Below are 19,203 nucleotides of genomic sequence, written 5' to 3'. Positions count from 1 at the left end.
AGCTTGTTAACTCCGGCATTGAGGGTTCGTGTAATCCTACACAATTAGTGTTGTTCATCATCCAACAAGAGGGTGTAGAGTCTAGCATCTATCTATTTATTTATGTGATCAATGTTGAGAGTGTCCACTAGTGAAAGTATGATCCCTAGGCCTTGTTCCTAAATACTGCTATCGCTGCTTGTTTCTTGTTTTCTCGCATACGTACTTGTCCGCAATATTACCACCATCAACCACACGCCGGTCCTGGACAGACAAAGCACTTTTCCGAGTGCTTGTTGCTACTGCTCATATTTATTCATACCACCTGTATTTCACTATCTCTTCGCCGAACTAGTGCACCTATTAGGTGTGTTGGGGACACAAGAGACTTCTTGCTTTGTGGTTGTAGGGTTGCATGAGAGGGATATCTTTGACCTCTTCCTCCCTGAGATCGATAAACCTTGGGTGATCCACTTAAGGGAAACTTGCTGCTGTTCTACAAACCTCTGCTCTTGGAGGCCCAACACTGTCTACAAGAATAGAAGCTCCCGTAGACATCATGCCCCCGGAAGGCATCTCCATCGACACCACCGCCATCTTCATCACCGCTGCTGTCTCCCATGAGGAGGGAGTAGTTCTCCCTCGAGGCTAAGGGCTGTACCGGTAGCTATGTGGTTAATCTCTCTCCTATGTACTTCAATACAATGATCTCATGAGCTGCCTTACATGATTGAGATTCATATGAGCTTTGTATCACTATTCATCTATGTGCTACTCTAGTGATGTTATTAAAGTACTCTATTCCTCCTCCATGATGTAATGGTGACAGTGTGTGCATCATGTAGTACTTGGCGTAGTTTATGATTGTGATCTCTTGTAGATTATGAAGTTAACTATTACTATGATGGTATTTATGTGATCTATTCCTCCTTTCATAGTATGATGGTGACAGTGTGCATGCTATGTTAGTACTTGGTATAATTGCGTTGGTCTATCATGCACTCTAAGGTTATTTAAATATGAACATCGAATGTTGTGGAGCTTGTTAACTCCGGCATTGAGGTGCTCTTGTAGCCCTACACAATTAGTGGTGTTCATCATCCAACAAGAGAGTGTAGAGTGGTTTTATTATGTGATCAATGTTGAGAGTGTCCACTAGTGAAAGTATGATCCCTAGGCCTTGTTTCCAAATACTGCAATCATCGCTTATTTATTGTTCTACTGCATCTCTACTTCTTGCAATATTACTACCATCAACTGCACGCCAGCAAGCTATTTTCTGGCGCCGTTACTACTGCTCATATTCATTCATACCACCTGTATTTCACTATCTCTTCGCCGAACTAGTGCACCTATACATCTGACAAGTGTATTGGGTGTGTTGGGGACACAAGAGACTTCTTGTATTGTGATCGCAGGGTTGCTTGAGAGGGATATCTTTGACCTCTTCCTCCCTGAGTTCGATAAACCTTGGGTGATCCACTTAAGGGAAAACTTGCTGCTGTTCTACAAACCTCTGCTCTTGGAGGCCCAACAACGTCTACGGGAAAAGGAGTGTGCGTAGACATCAAGCTATTTTCCGGCGCCGTTGTCGGGGAGGAAAGGTAAAAGGCACTCACACTGCGGTCCCAGGTAACTAAGTTATTTTCTGGTACCGTTGTAAGTGCTCGAAGCTATTTCCTTTAGATCCTGCAATTGCATCTTTTTGTTTCTTGTTTTACACTAGTAAGGCATAATGGAAAGCAACTGTGAGCTTTTGAAGCTATTTCCTGAGTTAAGACATGGATTGTTTGCTGCGAAAATTAAAAAACCTATGGAACCTTATTTGCATGCTAGTAGCAATGATATTAGTATGAACGCTTTGAACATCATTGTTGCTAATGATATGGAAAATTCTAAGCTTGGGGAAGCTGGTTTTGATGAGCATGATATTTTTAGTCCCCCAAGCATGGAGGAGAAAATTTACTTTGATGATACTTTGCCTCCTATTTATGATGATTATAATGATAGTAATCTTTTGGTGCCACCTACTATGGAGAGTAAATCTAATTATGATTACAATATGCCTCCTATATTTGATGATAGCTACTTTGTTGAATTTGCTCCCACTACAATTAATAAGAATAACTATGCTTATGTTGGGAGTAGTAATTATTTTATGCATGAGACTCATGATAAGAATGCTTCATGTGATACTTATATTGTTGAGTTTGCTCATGATGCTACTGGATATTGTTATGAGAGAGGAAAATATGGTTGTAGAAATTTTCATGTTACTAAAACACCTCTCTTTTTGCTGAAAATCTTGAAGTTGCACTTGTCTAGTTTTCCTATGCTATTCACTTTGCTCTTCATGAATTTGTTTATTTACAAGATTCCTTTTCATAGGAAGTGGGTTAGACTTAAATGTGTTTTGAATTTGGTTTTTGATGCTCTATTTTGCTTCAACTCTTATTTCTTGCGAGTGCATCATTAAAATTACTGAGCCCATCTTAATGGCTATAAAGAAAGCACTTCTTTGAAGATAACCCATGTTTTTATTTTACTACAGTACTTTTGTTTTATATTTGTGTCTTGGAAGTTGTTACTACTGTAGCAACCTCTCCTTATCTTACTTTATTGCATTTTTGTGCCAAGTAAAGTCTTTGATAGAAAGGTTGATACTAGATTTGGATTACTGCGCAGAAACAGATTGCACGTCTGTCACGAATTTGGGCAGTGTTCTCTGTAGGTAACTCAGAAAAATCTGCCAATTTACGTGCATGATCCTCAGATATGTACGCAACTTTCATTCAATTTGAGAATTTTCATTTGAGCAAGTCTGGTGCCTCTTAAAAATTCGTCTTTACGGACTGTTCTGTTTTGACAGATTCTGCCTTTTATTTCATATTGCCTGTTTTGCTATGCTTGATGGATTTCTTTATTCCATTAACTTTCAGTAGCTTTATGCAATGTCCAGAAGTGTTAAGAATGATTATGTCACCTCTGGACATGTGAATTTTGATTATGCACTAACCCTCTAATGAGTTGTTTTGAGTTTGGTGTGGAGGAAGTTTTCAAGGATCAAGAGAGGAGGATGATACAATATGATCAAGGAGAGTGAAAGCTCTAAGCTTGGGGATGCCCCCGGTGGTTCATCCCTGCATATTTCAAGAAGACTCAAGCATCTAAGCTTGGGGATGCCCAAGGCATCCCCTTCTTCATCGACAACATTATCAGGTTTCTCTAGTGAAACTACATTTTTATTCCATCACATCTTATGTGCTTTACTTGGAGCGTCTGTTTGTTTTTGTTTTTGTTTTGTTTGAAAAAAGTTGGATCCTAGCATCCTTGTGTGGGAGAGAGACACGCTCCGCTGGTTCATATGAACACATGTGTTCTTAGCTTTACTTTTAATGTTCATGGCGAAGGTTGAAACTGCTTCGTTCATTGTTATATGGTTGGAAACGGGAAATGCTACATGTAGTAATTGGTATAATGTCTTGAACAATGTGATACTTGGCAATTGTTGTGCCCATGATTAAGCTCTTGCATCATATACTTTGCACCTATTAGTGAAGAAATACATAGAGCTTGCAAAAATTTGGTTTGCATGATTGGTCTCTCTAAGGTCTAGATATTTTCTAGTAAGGGTCGAACAACAAGGAAGACGGTGTAGAGTCTTATAATGCTTGCAATATGTCTTTTATGTGAGTTTTGTCTGTATCGGTTCATACTTGTGTTTGTTTCAAATAGCCTTGCTAGCCTAAGCCTTGTATTGAGAGGGAATACTTCTCGTGCATCCAAATCCTTGAGCCAAACACTATGCCATTTGTGTCCACCATACCTACCTACTACATGGTATTTCTCCGCCATTCCAAAGTAAATTGCTTGAGTGCTACCTTTAAATTTCCATTCTTTGTCTTTGCAATATATAGCTCATGGGACAAATAGCCTAAAAACTATTGTGGTATTGAATATGTACTTATGTATCTTATTTCTTATTAAGTTGCTTGTTGAGCGATAACCATGTTCCTGGGGACGCCATCAACACTTTGTTGAATATCATGTGAGTTGTATGCATGTTCGTCTTGTCCGAAGTAAGGGCGATTTACCATGAGTTGAATGGTTTGAGCATGCATATTGTTAGAGAAGAACATTGGGCCGCTAACTAAAACCATGATCCATGGTGGAAGTTTCAGTTTTGGACAACAATCCTCAATCTCTTATGAAAATATTATTTGTTGCTGAATGCTTATGCATTTAAGAGGAGTCCATTATCTGTTGTCTATGTTGTCCCGGTATGGATGTCTAAGTTGAGAATAATCAAAAGCGAGAAATCCAATGCGAGCTTTCTCCTTAGACCTTTGTACAAGCGGCATAGAGGTACCCCTTTGTGATGCTTGGTTAAAACATATGTATTGCGATGATAATCCAGGTAATCCGAGCTAATTAGGACAAGGTGCGGGCACTATTGGTAATCTATGCATGAGGCTTGCAACTTGTAGGATATAATTTACATAATACATATGCTTTATTACTACCGTTGACAAAATTGTTTCTTGTTTTCAAAATAAAAGCTCTAGCACAAATATAGCAATCAATGCTTCCCTCTCGCGAAGGGCCTTTCTTCTACTTTTATGTTGAGTCAGTTTACCCATTTCTCTCTATCTTAGAAGCAAACACTTGTGTTAACTGTGCATTGATTCTTACATGCTTGCTTATTGCACTTGTTATATTGCTTTGCATTGACAACTATCCATGAGATATACATGTTACAAGTTGAAAGCAACCGTTGAAACTTAATCTTCCTTTGTGTTGCTTCAATGCCTTTACTTTGAATTTATTGCTTTATGAGTTAACTCTTATGCAAGATTTATCGATGCTTGTCTCGAAAGTACTATTCATGAAAAGTCTTTGCTATATGATTCAATTGTTTAACCATTGTATTTACCATTGCTTTGAATCGCTGCATTCATCTCATATGCTTTACAATAGTATGATCGAGATTATGTTGGTAGCATGTCACTTCAGAAATTATTCTTTTATCGTTTACCTACTCGAGGACGAGTAGGAACTAAGCTTGGGGATGCTGATACGTCTCCAACGTATCTATAATTTCTGATGTTCCATGCTTGTTTTATGACAATACCTACATGTTTTGTTCACACTTTATGATGTTTTGATGCATTTTCCGGAACTAACCTATTGACGAGATGCCGAAGTGCCAGTTCCAGTTTTCTGCTATTTTTGGTTTCAGAAATCCTAGTAAGGAAATATTCTCGGAATTGGACGAAATCAACGCCCAGTATCTTATAATTCCACGAAGCTTCCAGAACACCCGAGAGACACCAGAGGAGGGCCACAGGGGGCCCACACGTGTGCCCGGCGCGGCCAGAGGGGGGCCGCGCCCCCCTGTCGTGTGGCGGCTCCGTATCCCTTCCGACTCCGCCTCTTCGCCTATAAGAAGCCCCCTGACCTAAATCTTCGATACGAATAAGCCACGGTACGAGAAACCTTCCAGAGCCGCCGCCATCGCGAAGCCAAGATCTAGGGGATAGGAGTCTCTGTTCCGGCACGCCGCCGGGACGGGGAAGTGCCCCCGGAAGGCATCTCCATCGACACCACCGCCATCTTCATCACCGCTGCTGTCTCCCATGAGGAGGGAGTAGTTCTCCCTCGAGGCTAAGGGCTGTACCGGTAGCTATGTGGTTAATCTCTCTCCTATGTACTTCAATACAATGATCTCATGAGCTGCCTTACATGATTGAGATTCATATGAGCTTTGTATCACTATTCATCTATGTGCTACTCTAGTGATGTTATTAAAGTACTCTATTCCTCCTCCATGATGTAATGGTAACAGTGTGTGCATCATGTAGTACTTGGCGTAGTTTATGATTGTGATCTCTTGTAGATTATGAAGTTAACTATTACTATGATGGTATTTATGTGATCTATTCCTCCTTTCATAGTATGATGGTGAAAGTGTGCATGCTATATTAGTACTTGGTATAATTGCGTTGGTCTATCATGCACTCTAAGGTTATTTAAATATGAACATCGAATGTTGTGGAGCTTGTTAACTCCGACATTGAGGTGCTCTTGTAGCCCTACACAATTAGTGGTGTTCATCATCCAACAAGAGAGTGTAGAGTGGTTTTATTATGTGATCAATGTTGAGAGTGTCCACTAGTGAAAGTATGATCCCTAGGCCTTGTTTCCAAATACTGCAATCATCGCTTATTTACTGTTCTACTGCATCTCTACTTCTTGCAATATTACTACCATCAATCGCACGCCAGACAAGCTATTTTCTCGGCGCCGTTACTACTGCTCATATTCATTCATACCACCTGTATTTCACCATCTCTTCGCCGAACTAGTGCACCTATACATCTGACAAGTGTATTGGGTGTGTTGGGGACACAAGAGACTTCTTGTATTATGATCGCAGGGTTGCTTGAGAGGGATATCTTTGACCTCTTCCTCCCTGAGTTCGATAAACCTTGGGTGATCCACTTAAGGGAAAACTTGCTGCTGTTCTACAAACCTCTGCTCTTGGAGGCCTAACACTGTCTACGGGAAAAGGAGTGTGCGTAGACATCACAGGGTAACATACTTCACCTAATGCTTTCACCTATTACTTCTATCTTGCTATATGCTTGTCCATACCATGCTTGTTTCCTAAAAATACTGAGGGAGCTTCTCATATTATACAAATGGTGCACTTTGTATTCAAACGCAAATTCTCCAAGTGCATACATTATGGGGGAGCTGTCTTAATATCTTATATGGAATCAAGATTTTAAGCTTATCATAATATCTATATGTGACTCTAGCTTGGTTTGTCATCGTATACCAAAAAGGGGGAGATTGTAAGGGTATTTTACCCTTATCCATTATTTTGGTTACAATGACACCGTTGCTAGAGTATTTGGACTAATACATGCCTACAAAGATTATTCCCAGGTATTAGTCTAACAGGCTTAAGTGTGTATCAATGGAACAAGATGGTGAAGGGAGACCTCCACTTTGAAGAAAACAAAGGAAGCTCATGCTGGCGTACGGTCCGGTGGCACCGGGTGCCACACCGGCTAGTCCGGCGCAGACCGGCCCAGACACCGGTGCACACCGAGCCGATTCCAGGGAGCCAGGGCCGTTTGCCCGGTACCAGTGTCCGGCGGCTGCCGGCTGGCCCGGTGCCCAGCCCGGCGGCACCGGCCCCAGCATCGGACCACCCTGCATATACCGGCTCCTACACCGATGACTACCGAAGCAAGTATACTGTAAGACCAGAACGGCATCCAACACTGACCCGACGCTAGGCCCAGCGGCTGTCGGCCTGTTCGGCCTGTGGCCCGGCGGCACCGGGTGCTGCACCGGCCTGTCCGGTGGCACGCCCGGCACACCTGAGCTGGACAAGTTGTCAACGGTCTGCAACGGCTGGATTTCAAGTGGACTTATAAATAGCCCTTCTCCTACCTTAGAACGGTTAGGCACTACACTACAACTGTCCTTGAGCTTTATCTCTCATACTCCATTGATAGAAACACCAAAAGCCTCAGATCTCCCTCCTCCTCCACCCAAACTCAAATCCCTCCAGGGAAAAGATAGAGCAGGTCTTGATCTATACTTCCACCGAGCCAAATCATGCTCCCCCTTGTATTCATCAAGATACATGCTCTCTAGGGTTTCTTGGAAACCCTAGGTGGGCAAAAGCGTCTGGAAGCATCCGGGTTGTGGATTTGCTCCTGACAAGATTGTGAAGGTTTGAAGGCTGCCTCAAAGTCTACCACAAGTGAAAAGAGCTATTCCTTCGTGGGATAGGCTCAGGAGAAGAAGGTGAGCCTTCGTGGTGCTGGGGAATCCTTCGTGGGACCCCACCTCTCCAAACGTGATGTACCTTCTTGCAAAGAAAGGGAACACGGGAATAAACTTTCGTCTCTGCGTGCTATCGGTTATCTTTAACCGAACTCTTTACCTGTGATATATTTGCCTGTGAGAGCCTTCGTGCTCGAGTTACTTGTATCATCATATAGGGTGCCTCACCTAATTTGCATTAGGCTCATCTTTATATTCCGCAAAACCTAACTTGCAAAGAAATAATTAAAACTTGTAGAAACCTATTCACCCCCCTCTAGGTTTACCATCTCTAAAACTCAAAAACCAACACCAAAGAAAGAAAAGTGCCGGGTTAACTTAAAGTGTCTCGGTGATATTACCTGAGGTGCCGGATGAGCGCGGCTGTATGGCTCTTGGTTCCAATCCCAATCCGGTCCCATCTCGGTTTGCGCGATGGCTTTGACCTGCGCTAGTACCTCCGGCGTGGTCATCCGGGTGGGATCCATGCAGCCACTCATCTGGCAGATCTTGTGGCTGCACCCCTGAAGTGGGGAAACCCTCCGGGTGATTAACGTACGCACAAGGTCATCCAGTGAAGGGAGGCCGGACTCGTTCATCTCGCAGATGAGAGTGTATATCTGGTTGGTTTCGGCATGAGAGTTACCCGGATTATACGTCCAGTTGAGCTTTTCTGACGTTCCTTTGACATAGGGGGGAGGTTGATGAAGTCCTCACTACCGGCATTCTTGACGTAAAAGAAAGTCTTTTGCCATTTGCGGCATGAATCAAGGCCATTCACCCGGATGAATTTGGTGCTCCGGCGCGGCGTAACCATAGCCGCACCACATGTCACCATCGGCTTATGCGGAGCAGGATAGGACGGATCCTGGACAGATTGAGTTCGAAGGTTTTGAAGCCGCGCCCACACCTCGATGTTGGGCCATAAACCGAGATAACCTTCGGTAACGGCTACAAAGGATGACAGGAATGTAAAGGCATTGGCCATGAGATGATGGGGCTGAAGCCGATACTTGTCAGGGAACGCGCGGAAGAAGCCGCTAGTAGGAAGCCCAAAGCCGCGCGCAAAGTGAGTGAGGAACACTACTACTTCTCCATCTTCAGGGATAGGCTCTAGTTCACCCTTGGGGAGTCTACATATGACTTCAGGGGGAACACGTTTGGTTTTATACAACCAATCTATTTCTACTGGGCGTATGTTGGAGCCCTCCCTGCCTACATGCCTGGTGCGTACGTCGGGTCCTAGCGCAGGATCTTCGGCCCCTTCGGCCTCCTCTGACAAGGGAACAACCGTAAGGATGTGTTCTTCTAAGGACATCTTATCGATGAACTCAAGGAGAGGAGTAGAAGGTACATGACCTATGCTTCACAAACTAGAAGAAAAAGAGATCTGCAAAACGAAAGAAATTGCAAGAGAATGTGGGAACCTAGAAGAAAGACACGACCCAAGGCACAAAGAACTCAAAAAACAGGACAATGGCGGACAAAGTCTGTCGAGAGAGCAAAGAAGAAGAATCCAAATCGGACCTACTGTGGATGAATCAGGTCGCTGGAGAGGGAATCGTTGGCGGCCTCCGCCGGTTCTGCGGCGGAAAAGATGGTGAGGATCCCCGTGGCGGCGCTCCTCCACGGCGATGAAGACGAACCGTTCGAGGGAGACGAAGGAAGAAGAAGGGGAAGTGCGGTCAAAATAAAGAAAGAAAGTGATCGGTCGGGGGTATTTATAGCTCCATGAATTCGAAAAACAAACCCGCGAGCAGAAAGAAAGCGTGACCCAGTCGGTCGGTTTTACTCGAGTTGGTTTTTTGCTGGTTTGGACGGGTTGGGAGTGGGACCAACCCGTGAACGGGGTTGCGGAACCTGGTCGGAGACGGAAGACGGAACGGGTACCGTACCGTCTCGGTGCCGCTCTGGCTCTACTTATTATCCGTGGCCGTGGCCGTGGCCGTGGGCTTCCTCTTCCTCGCAGAAACGCACCTGATCGAGGTGCCATAACCCTAGCGGCGGATCCGGCGAGTTTCACCGCAGCACTCTCCACCGGGTAAGCAAACGCGGCGAGCTTTTGCACCTTTATTATGAATGAAATCATCCGTCTCCGTACTGCCTCTATTCGTACCTCACGCGCACGCACCAGATCCCCTTCCTTCTCATCCCGCCCATCGCCGCCGGCAACCGCGTCCTGCTCTCCCTCGTCAACGTCTCCCACTTCACGCTTGTCAGCCGCCTCATGATCGGGCTCGCGCTCCTCAGCGGAACCCTAGACGCCGCCTCGGCCTTGTTTACTTCTCTCGTATTTTCACTTAATAATCCCCGAATCTGGTCGCCTCAAATACTCTTCCCTAAAATATACTAGCAGGGTGGGGAGTTTTAAATCTATGCAAAAATGTGGGGAAATCCGGGGATTATTCCGTCCAAATTCAGACAACTAAACAGACTGTTGGGGATTTTCCAGGATTCGGAATAATCCCCGTAAATACAATACACAAGTAAACAAGGCCTCAACGTGGAGGGAGGCGGTTAGGCTGGCTCAACCGCGCATGCTCTAGGTTCATGAGCTCCTTCCGTTCGCTCGTCAACCTTGCGTTTTACATGTAACTTTTTTGCAGCATTTCCACACCTGTATTTGAAGCTGAAACAATTTTTTGTCGATTTGCAGGAGGGTGAAGTGGAGGACACGGGGAGGTGGCTTGGCCAAGCACCTGATCGCCAGTGATTTTTACCGCAGCCAACATCACAGGTGAGCAAATTGCTCTTTTTGTTGATCGACTGGTGGGGGATGATTCCCGCTAGCAATCTCTCTTCCGGCCGTGTACTGATCTGGTTTGGGAATCATTGTCAATTTACTTTATTTTTTATTCAAGGAGAGATCGGCAGACATGTCGGGGACAACCACGCCAACTACTCCTTCGTATTTTGTCGAGCGTATGGTTCGTGGCGAACTGTGTCGGTACGCATGCAGCATTCTTTCATCTTCAAAGAAACTTAGTTTAAAACTCAATAGACTTCCACTTGTTGGCCAGCAGCAGCAACAACGCAACTTATAACTAAACACAAAGAAGGGGAAGCACATATTTTTAGGCTGCGTCCACTCTAGTTTATTATCTTTGAACTACTCAGTTTTCCAGGGAAGCACACATATTTTTTGCTGGGGCGGACGCTTTAGATAGCTTCTAATTTGTTGGTCACTAATAGCAACAATAGCAAGAGCAGCAAAGTAACAAAAGGAAAATGACCATATCTTCTAATTGCTACAATATCCATTGCATGAGTCTGAAGTCAGAAGGCCAAGGTAAATATAGTACGCACTAGATGAACATGTCATTTTACTTATTTGCTGCTAATGCTGATTTAGATAAGACATGCAACATGTCCTCTATTTCTAATTTGCCGACATAACTTCCTTTTCCATGTGCTTCACAACTTCAACACTTAAACTAATGATTATTCGTTTATATTTTTTCTCACTAATGCAGTTTCGACACAAGGTTAGAGACTTGGCATGATCCCACTCCTAGGGAATCAGAATTTACTCTTAAGGATCTTCGTGAGGCTTTTATTAAGGCTGCCAGACGCAGTCTTAGCCTTGTGGACAGGTCAACATTTAGGCCTAGCGAGGAGCAGCTTAGGCAAAGAGAAGAGCAGGATCGCAAGTTCTTGATTGTAGCACTGAAAGTCTATACCAAGAAAAATAACATGCAGGTCATACCCATATCAATCACGAATTGCTGTTATGGTTATTCTTCCATGACTATATTGATGTGTTAGTTATTATTGCTACTTCTATTCTGTTTTTAGAATGGACATGCAGTTTACTGCATGTGAAAATCTTTACTGGTTTATCAATTAATTATGACTACTCTTATTCAGCTTTGAGAATGGACACACAGCTTAATAAGTTAATCCACCCATAGTAATGGCTGTCTTTTGTTCTTTTATATGTCTGATTTAGCTCATTATTGAAGCTAGCTGCAGAGTTGAAACGAAATTGTCTATTTATCTGAAATGGGCCTGTTATATTGGCATTGCATTGTACTGCAGGCTGCTGAACTTGAATGGACATGAAGTTTACTAGTCTAAACCAACTCACATTAGTTAGCTATTGTATGGAATCGTTACTGCTCTTACTCAGTTTTCAGAACAAACATGTAGCTTAATAAGTTAATTCACCAACAAAATGAGTGTTCTTATTCTCTTATAGGTTGTTAGTCTACTGATTTAACTCGTTGCTGCAATTTACTATTTATCTGAAGTGGGCCTGTTATATTGACGTGCATTTATATTATACTGCAGCCGACTGAACTGGAATTTGTGGAAGTGAAACGAAGAAACCTTATTGATGAATGCGGGATAGGATATTTGCATTTCAACTTTTTAGTGAAAGGATTAGAGGGTAAACATATAATGTTTTTTGCTGAAGTGCATCATGATCTTGAAGATGAGAATGATGTCTATGCTTGCATGCCTTTGAGGGAAGATGACTTCAAACCATCAGAAGGAAATGACCAAGGTATTTTCACATTTTTGTCCATTTGTTACGCTAATACACTAGTGCTCTAACTTTGAAGGTCATTTTTCATATTTTATTTGTGCTTACCATTAACAAATGCACTTCTCTCTCTTTAAGCTCCGTGCAAAGGGTGTCAATATCAGGCTGAAGATCTTGTACATCCCAGTTGTGGTGGCTTCTTAGGTGGGCACAAGTATGGTTTCGTGCCGTATTGGGACAGTGATGAAGAGCGTGATGATGAATTCTGTTAGTGGGAAGTTTGTGTTATTCAGTTGTGTGAGAGGAGAGCTATTGCAAAGTGACATGATCTGTACTCAAGAATCCTATCCTCCATGAACATATTTAATGTAGTATGGAGTGTGTCTCAGTTCTGTGACAGAAGCGGTCTTAATTTAATTTTGTGCATACTAGAAAGTATTTCCCTCTCCTATATTACAAGCTGGTATCTGTACAATTTCTGTCCGACTCATATCAAACCGTCTACATGGATGGCCAGAGTAAGCGATACCATCAGATTGTTCGTCCTATTGTTATCAGATAGAAAGCTGCTGTATGCATAACAATCTCGTATTAGTTTGGTTAAAGCCCAATTTTGTAAAGTTCAACCAAATATTTATAAAAGTAGTGCATTGTATTTTAGGTTTTCCTGGATCGCTAAACTGAATGTTACCTTCAAATGAATAACTAGCAAAGCATTCTAGTAGCCCCAGCTAGAATCTTTATATTTATTGAGTATTATAAGGGTTTGTCCATGCGGTTTTGCTACGTCTCAGTCAACTGAGATTTTCTTAAGTCTAAGTCACTCACAAGAATTTGTCTTGAGTTGCACTTTCTGTTGCAATTGCACTTTTCTGACATAAATGTGCAACTGAACCGAGTTGCACTTTTCTTTAAACTGTAGTTGCACTTTTCTGAGGTGACTGAGACTTAAGAAAATCTCAGTCAACTGAGACGTAGGCACACCCTTGTCCATGTAGTTCTCTGTTTGCAGACTGTTTTACCTTAGCAGGCTTGATTGGGAAGGTTGATTTTAGTCATTGGTAGAGGGATATTAATATTGCAACGCATGAAAATAGGTAGAAATTGCTTGGAGTAAAAAACTTGTAATAGGGTTGATGGACCCTCGTGAACGATGTAACTATTACTCCCTCCGTTCCTTTATATAAGCCATATAGTTTTTTAGCAAAAAATCTGAAATTCAAGCCGTATTAGAATTGTTGTCAAAACTACCCCTACCTTTGTTGCCGCATGGGAATCCTGCAATTAAGACCCGCATGCGAATCCCTGAAAATTAGGAGTAGATGATTTGGCCGGCTAGCTAGCTTACCTTCTTTGTATTTTTTCCTTTCTCACGTAGCTGATTGTTTTAAGTACAGCTTTGCAGCATCCGTCCATCCCTCTCCCAACCGGAACTCCTTTTGTCTCTCTCACGTTAGATCCTCTCTCATGGACAGCGGCGGCAAGATCAATGCATCCTCAAGCATTGCCAGCAAGAATGGGTCGGCCATCTCCGATCCCATGGCCAAGCTTCCCATGGAAAAGGAGAGACAGATTTCTGGGATTTGTTGGGAGAGAATCACGGGAGTGTCAGATTGGTTTGGGAAGGATCCAGACATTCCAAAACAACCAGTACTAATACGTTTCCTTCCTCTAGGGGCAGCATGGTCCAAAAGCAACGAAAATAGCCATCCAAACCTGTGCGTTAATTCTCGTGCACGAAAACTATACGGCTTCTAGTTGGTTAGACTCTTTTTGGTTATTATGTCCTTTTAGTGGGTTGTTATGCTCTTGGGTGTTGGTTCTAGTTGGTTTAGAGGTTGTATTCTTTCGATGTTTTCTCTCTTGTGGGTGTGCTGTTGGTATGGGTTTAGCCCTGTCGTTGTAGGTTTTCGCTCGGTTTTCTCCTAAAAACTGAGCAACTTCTTCTTAATTAATAGTTGAGGCAAAGCTTTTGCCTTCGTTTCAAAAAAAAAAAAAACTATACGGCTTAAATCAAGGAACGGAGGGAGTATTTAATATAGCTAAATGCTCGTGTGTTGCTATGAAATACCATCAAATTCGGTGTCCATCAGTCATTCATTTTTATCAAAAGCTGCAAGCTCGGTACATATGTTTAGGTTTTAGCCACATGCCTTGTAATGCTTCCTCTCCTCTTGGCCACCATTATGCACTCTTTCCCTTTCGCCAGAAACAAATATTCATTCGTCGGGCCACCTCCTTATTAGATTAGGCGCAAAACTGGAAACAAACATTGCATCTCCTCTTGTTAGACATTCTTATGCCTTCTCGTGGACATGTCTAGAGAAAACTCGAAGTTACCAACCCAAATCTTCTACCAAACAACCCAATAGTAATGTAATAATGATAAAAAAACTCACTACAAGGGACATAGATATAGAATAATCATTGTGCTCTTAACAAAGTACCACTCGTGTAATCATAATTTTTTTCTTTATCAAAAAAATATAATTTTATTTAGTAGTCTCATAGTCAAAAATCGTAGTAGCCATGTTTCTTACATGATAAACCTTGTGGACGCCAAAACAACTACATTAACTCGTGACAGTTGCAGCCACTACATACTGAAAATTTAGTCAAATCAAAAGAAATACTTAGTACCTAAAGCAGCATGATTTCTTACTTGTATATGACGGAAAATATATACAAAATAGCCAAGAAGTAGACCAACGGTGCAATATCTGTATATCCAGAACATAAATTTCTTAGCCAAACCTACAATAATAAGCCAATAACAATTAATTAACAAGGTAGCGTCTACTCCTTTTTCGTCCCTTGTCCTTTTAGGATCTTATATATGTGAATCGAATGAGATGGTTTAGGTTTTCTGCAACACCATGGATGTCCTTACGAGTCACGCCTCTTGTTTCTACTATATTCAGATCTTCTCGCCATTTAAATTTTGCAAAGGCAGCCTCTTGTTGCCTATATTCACATCTTCTCACCATTTAAGTTTTGCGAAGGCCGCATGTATGTATTGTCTCAAACATATGAAAAAATGTGCAAAAATAACATAATGACAGGCAGCATTACAGTGATGTCGAAGGCAGACTTACACAAACTGCAAACAAGCTCTCCTTGAAGATCACCAATGAGATACCGTCTATATGTTACATCACTATGTTTGAGATTTCATACCGGGATGTCGTGCGTGATCGAGCTCTCCACCGTCAGTCCATCAACGTGATGAAGGCTCTATTGCTGATGAACTTGGTACACACAGGGCCACATGGGACTTCTTGTAGTGGTGGTTGTTCCGCGATGAGATCATGGAGAAGATGGCCGTGAGGATATCGAACATAGGCGCCGAGCTCACCTATCCGTGGTGCTAAGACCTGCTCGTTGGCAAGGCTAGTAAGAAGAGACTCATGTGTGAAGCGACTTGCTCAGTACCAACCAAAAGTCCAGCGCCGGCATCAGGGCCGGGCCGGCAAATTCCGTGGCCCTGTGCGGAATTTTGAAATGGGCCATATTTTATTAGTATAACTAATAAAAAAATATAATTTATATATGTCACCTCTAGATTTTGAACCTATGGTAAAAACGTTTTAAAAACTATTCTAAAAGGAAACACATATACATAGTTAAAACCAGTGGTCTGACTGAAAAAACTACATTTAACTGTTTTGATACATTTGAACTATTTAGCTTTTAAAAATAAGGAAATACATTCGAAATCTCAAAGGCTTATAGGATATAAAGGTATTCCAGGCAACAAGCACATGTACATAGATAAACGCATTATGAGAAGAATAATGAGAACTATCCCGTGAGATGAATACAATAACACTATAACAAACTTACCTCACAATTTATAAATAAAAACTGCAGTGATGAATCATTTAATTCAATCCAAGAATTCATGGTATCTCATTGTATTTTTCTCATATGTTTAGACTCGATCAACTATATTTTGCCTCATAGGCATCATCCAGAGTAGCAAAAAAAGTACAAACTACAAAGTGAAAACGCGCTTGGCAAGACTTGATCTTGCTACCTTAGACTTATTAGCAGTCAAGGCTCGCCGACGAGTACCAACTGAGCTAAAAAAAAATTTAAACATAAGGCTCGATGAGCCCAGCTTTGAATTAACAAAGCCATCAACCGGCTAGGAGTACAAGGTAGCATGCAACAAAGAAAAAAAAAGAAAAGAAAAAACTGGGGATACCAGCTCTAGATACAAGCACTATAGGCACTATAGAATGGAACGGAGGGAGTATTATTTAATGTTAATATCCCTAGCCATGATAGACCGTTCGTAAAAAAATAAATAAAACTTGATACATCTCAGCTGGAAGGTTAAGGAACTTGGTGAACTTTTTGTTTTTGGCAACCCCTATGCTCAAGTCGTGCCCGATTACACCCCCCCCCCCACGCCAAGCTTCGACGTGTCATATGGGCCGGGCCAATCTTTCACTGTTTCTAATATGTTCTTCCTCATCTGGTCATCCACTTACAGATATGAGAGATGTGAGATTAAGCTTTGGTCTTCCTTTTCCCCCTTCATGTTCCCATTCATCTCTTTAGGATTCCTGGTTCCACGATTTGCATAGTCGCCGTCTTGGTTCGTCAATGATTGTTGAAGGTTGGTGCACCATTTGTTACCGTCTCCCCATCCACCTTTTCTCCATGATTTTTTCCTTTTGGAATTAAGGTGTAATAGTTGGCAGTGTTAATGTTCCAAAAATCCCTTCTGTTAGCTACTGATCTAGTGTCCGATGGTCGGTGGGCTTCTAGTAGCGTGGCCCACCTTACCACGCCACTAGGGGCCTGGCATGTATGCAGTCTTTTACTTATTTATTTTAAATTTGTTTAAACATGTTTTAACCAAATAAATTAAGCTCTATATTCTGGTGATGTTTTGGTGCCTGGGTGTATATGCTCCCTTTATTCCGAAATGCATCTTTAAAAATGAAATGAAAATTCACGTGTACATCTTCACTTGCTATATGCACGCAAAGTCTTTCCATTAAAAAATAACTTGTCATTCGGGCTGAGTAAAAAAGACAAAATTTTATGCTGAAAATAAGGTTTTTTGTGAGACATGAATTGCTTTTTTTACATTGATCACAAAAAATATCATTTTTTCATGAAACTGTACGAACACACATAGATCATCGAGATGTACAAGCAATCTTTTGTTTTGACAATTCGAAATATGTTTTTATGGCTAGATGGAGCATATGCATCAAGGAGCTGAATTGAATTTCCGTTATATTCTTTAAAAGAAAATAGCGGCGCGCGTAAGAAAACACACACCATGGGTGAAAAATGATTAGCCGGCGTTGTAATCGAATTCCATGCCACTAAATTTTTGACACCAGATGGGTTGGCGGGTTCCACACACTGGTGGAGAGGCATCTATTCTGATGCGCCATCAGCACACAGATCTACGCCACCAGTAATACATGTGGCATGTAGAGGATTTACCACATCACCGACCCAATGACCCCTATAAAAGTTGCTTTTTTTACATGCCTATAAAGTTTTTACTAGTGTATAAGGGTGAGGATGACAAGAGATCGCCATTTTGAGGATTCATCAACCTCGAATGGGTAACGCTGACACCTCTTACGCCTGGACCCTCCAATGAGAGGTGTGGAGAAGGCCATGGGAGGTAGCTGCATCAATGATTTGTGTGAGCGGATCGATGGCGAGGATGAAAAGGAGTGGGGACAACGGGTCACCTTGGCGAAGGCCACGACCATGCATAATGCGCTTGATGGTGCTGACGTGGAAGTTGGCAATCACGTTGGGGAATCCCAAGAGAAAGGCGTGATGAGCACAACAACAAGTTTTTCCCTCGGTAAGAAACCAAGGTTTAATCGACCAGTAGGAGAAAAGCGTGACTTCTGAAGGTGTTGCTAGCTGACTAGTGGCAGGGCGCACTACCGGCGTTAGCAACAACGTGAAACCTACACACAACATAAACAAAATATTTTGCTCTAACTTACAGTGAGGTTGTCAATCTCACCGGTTTCGCTGAACACAAAGGATTAAATGTATCGAGTGGAAGGAGATGTTTGCAGTAATTAAAGAGACCAGAGCTTGCAGTAAGTAAACAGAGCATGATTACCGTGGTTGAATTTATCAGTGTACAGGACCGGGGTCCACCGTTTACTAGAGGTGTCCCTCCACAAAGATAAATAACATGCTGGGTGAACAAATTACAGTTGGACAATTGACAGAATACCGACCATACATGACAAGATTATTACTATGGATTCGTTTGGGCATTACAACATAATACATAGATCGTAATCCAACTGCGTCTATGACTAATAATCCACCTTCCGGTTATCGTTCGAACCCCTTCCAGTATTAAGTTGCAAGCAACAGATTATCGCATTAAGCAATGTGTGTAAAGTAAACAATAGAATTACCCTCGGATAAAACATTGTTGTTTTCTCCCTAGTAGCAACAACACATCTACAATCTTAGAAGTTATTGTCACTCTTACAGAAAACTAGAGGCATGAACCTACTATCGAGCATAAATACCCCCTCTTGGAGTCACAAGCATCTACTTGGCCAGAGTATCTACTAGCAACGGAGAGCATGCAAGATCACAAATAACATATGCCAAGAATATATAATCGATCTCAACATAGTATACAATATTCATTGGATCCCAGCAAACACAACATGTAGCATTACATAAAGATGATCTTGATCATGTAAGGCAGCTCACAGGATCTAAACATGAGGCATAAATTGGAGAAGACAACCATCTAGTTACTGCTATGGATCCATAGTCCAGGGATGAACTACTCACGCATCACTTCGGAGGCGGGTATGTCGATGTAGATGCCTCCGGCGATGATTTCCCCCTCCGGTAGGGTGCCGGGAAGAGCTTTA

General features: G+C 42.2%; 1 protein-coding gene across 1 annotated transcript; it reads left to right on the top strand.

Annotated features, from left to right (window-relative positions):
• Positions 1 to 9,758: 9,758 nt before the first annotated feature.
• LOC124675986 lies at positions 9,759 to 12,797 on the top strand. Its single transcript, XM_047212074.1, has 6 exons — positions 9,759 to 9,862; positions 10,478 to 10,558; positions 10,688 to 10,768; positions 11,295 to 11,520; positions 12,112 to 12,328; positions 12,446 to 12,797. The coding sequence occupies exons 3-6, from the start codon at positions 10,698 to 10,700 to the stop codon at positions 12,577 to 12,579; spliced, it is 648 nt and encodes a 215-aa protein (XP_047068030.1). The 5' UTR covers positions 9,759 to 9,862; positions 10,478 to 10,558; positions 10,688 to 10,697; the 3' UTR covers positions 12,580 to 12,797.
• The last annotated feature ends 6,406 nt before the right edge of the window (positions 12,798 to 19,203 follow it).

Source organism: Lolium rigidum, chromosome 7 (genome assembly GCF_022539505.1).
Source record: "Lolium rigidum isolate FL_2022 chromosome 7, APGP_CSIRO_Lrig_0.1, whole genome shotgun sequence".
Classification (NCBI taxonomy): domain Eukaryota; kingdom Viridiplantae; phylum Streptophyta; class Magnoliopsida; order Poales; family Poaceae; genus Lolium; species Lolium rigidum.
The sequence above is the reverse complement of the archived record's forward strand: the minus strand, read 5'-3'. Positions and strand labels throughout refer to the sequence as shown.

Bases quoted from the DNA above. Each gene is read 5' to 3' on its own strand.
- LOC124675986 (XM_047212074.1), top strand. From the start codon at position 10,698: ATGTCGGGGACAACCACGCCAACTACTCCTTCGTATTTTGTCGAGCGT. The intron at 10,769-11,294 runs GTACGCATGCAG...TCACTAATGCAG, and splicing joins GTTCGTGGCGAACTGTGTCG to TTTCGACACAAGGTTAGAGA. The intron at 12,329-12,445 runs GTATTTTCACAT...TCTCTCTTTAAG, and splicing joins ATCAGAAGGAAATGACCAAG to CTCCGTGCAAAGGGTGTCAA.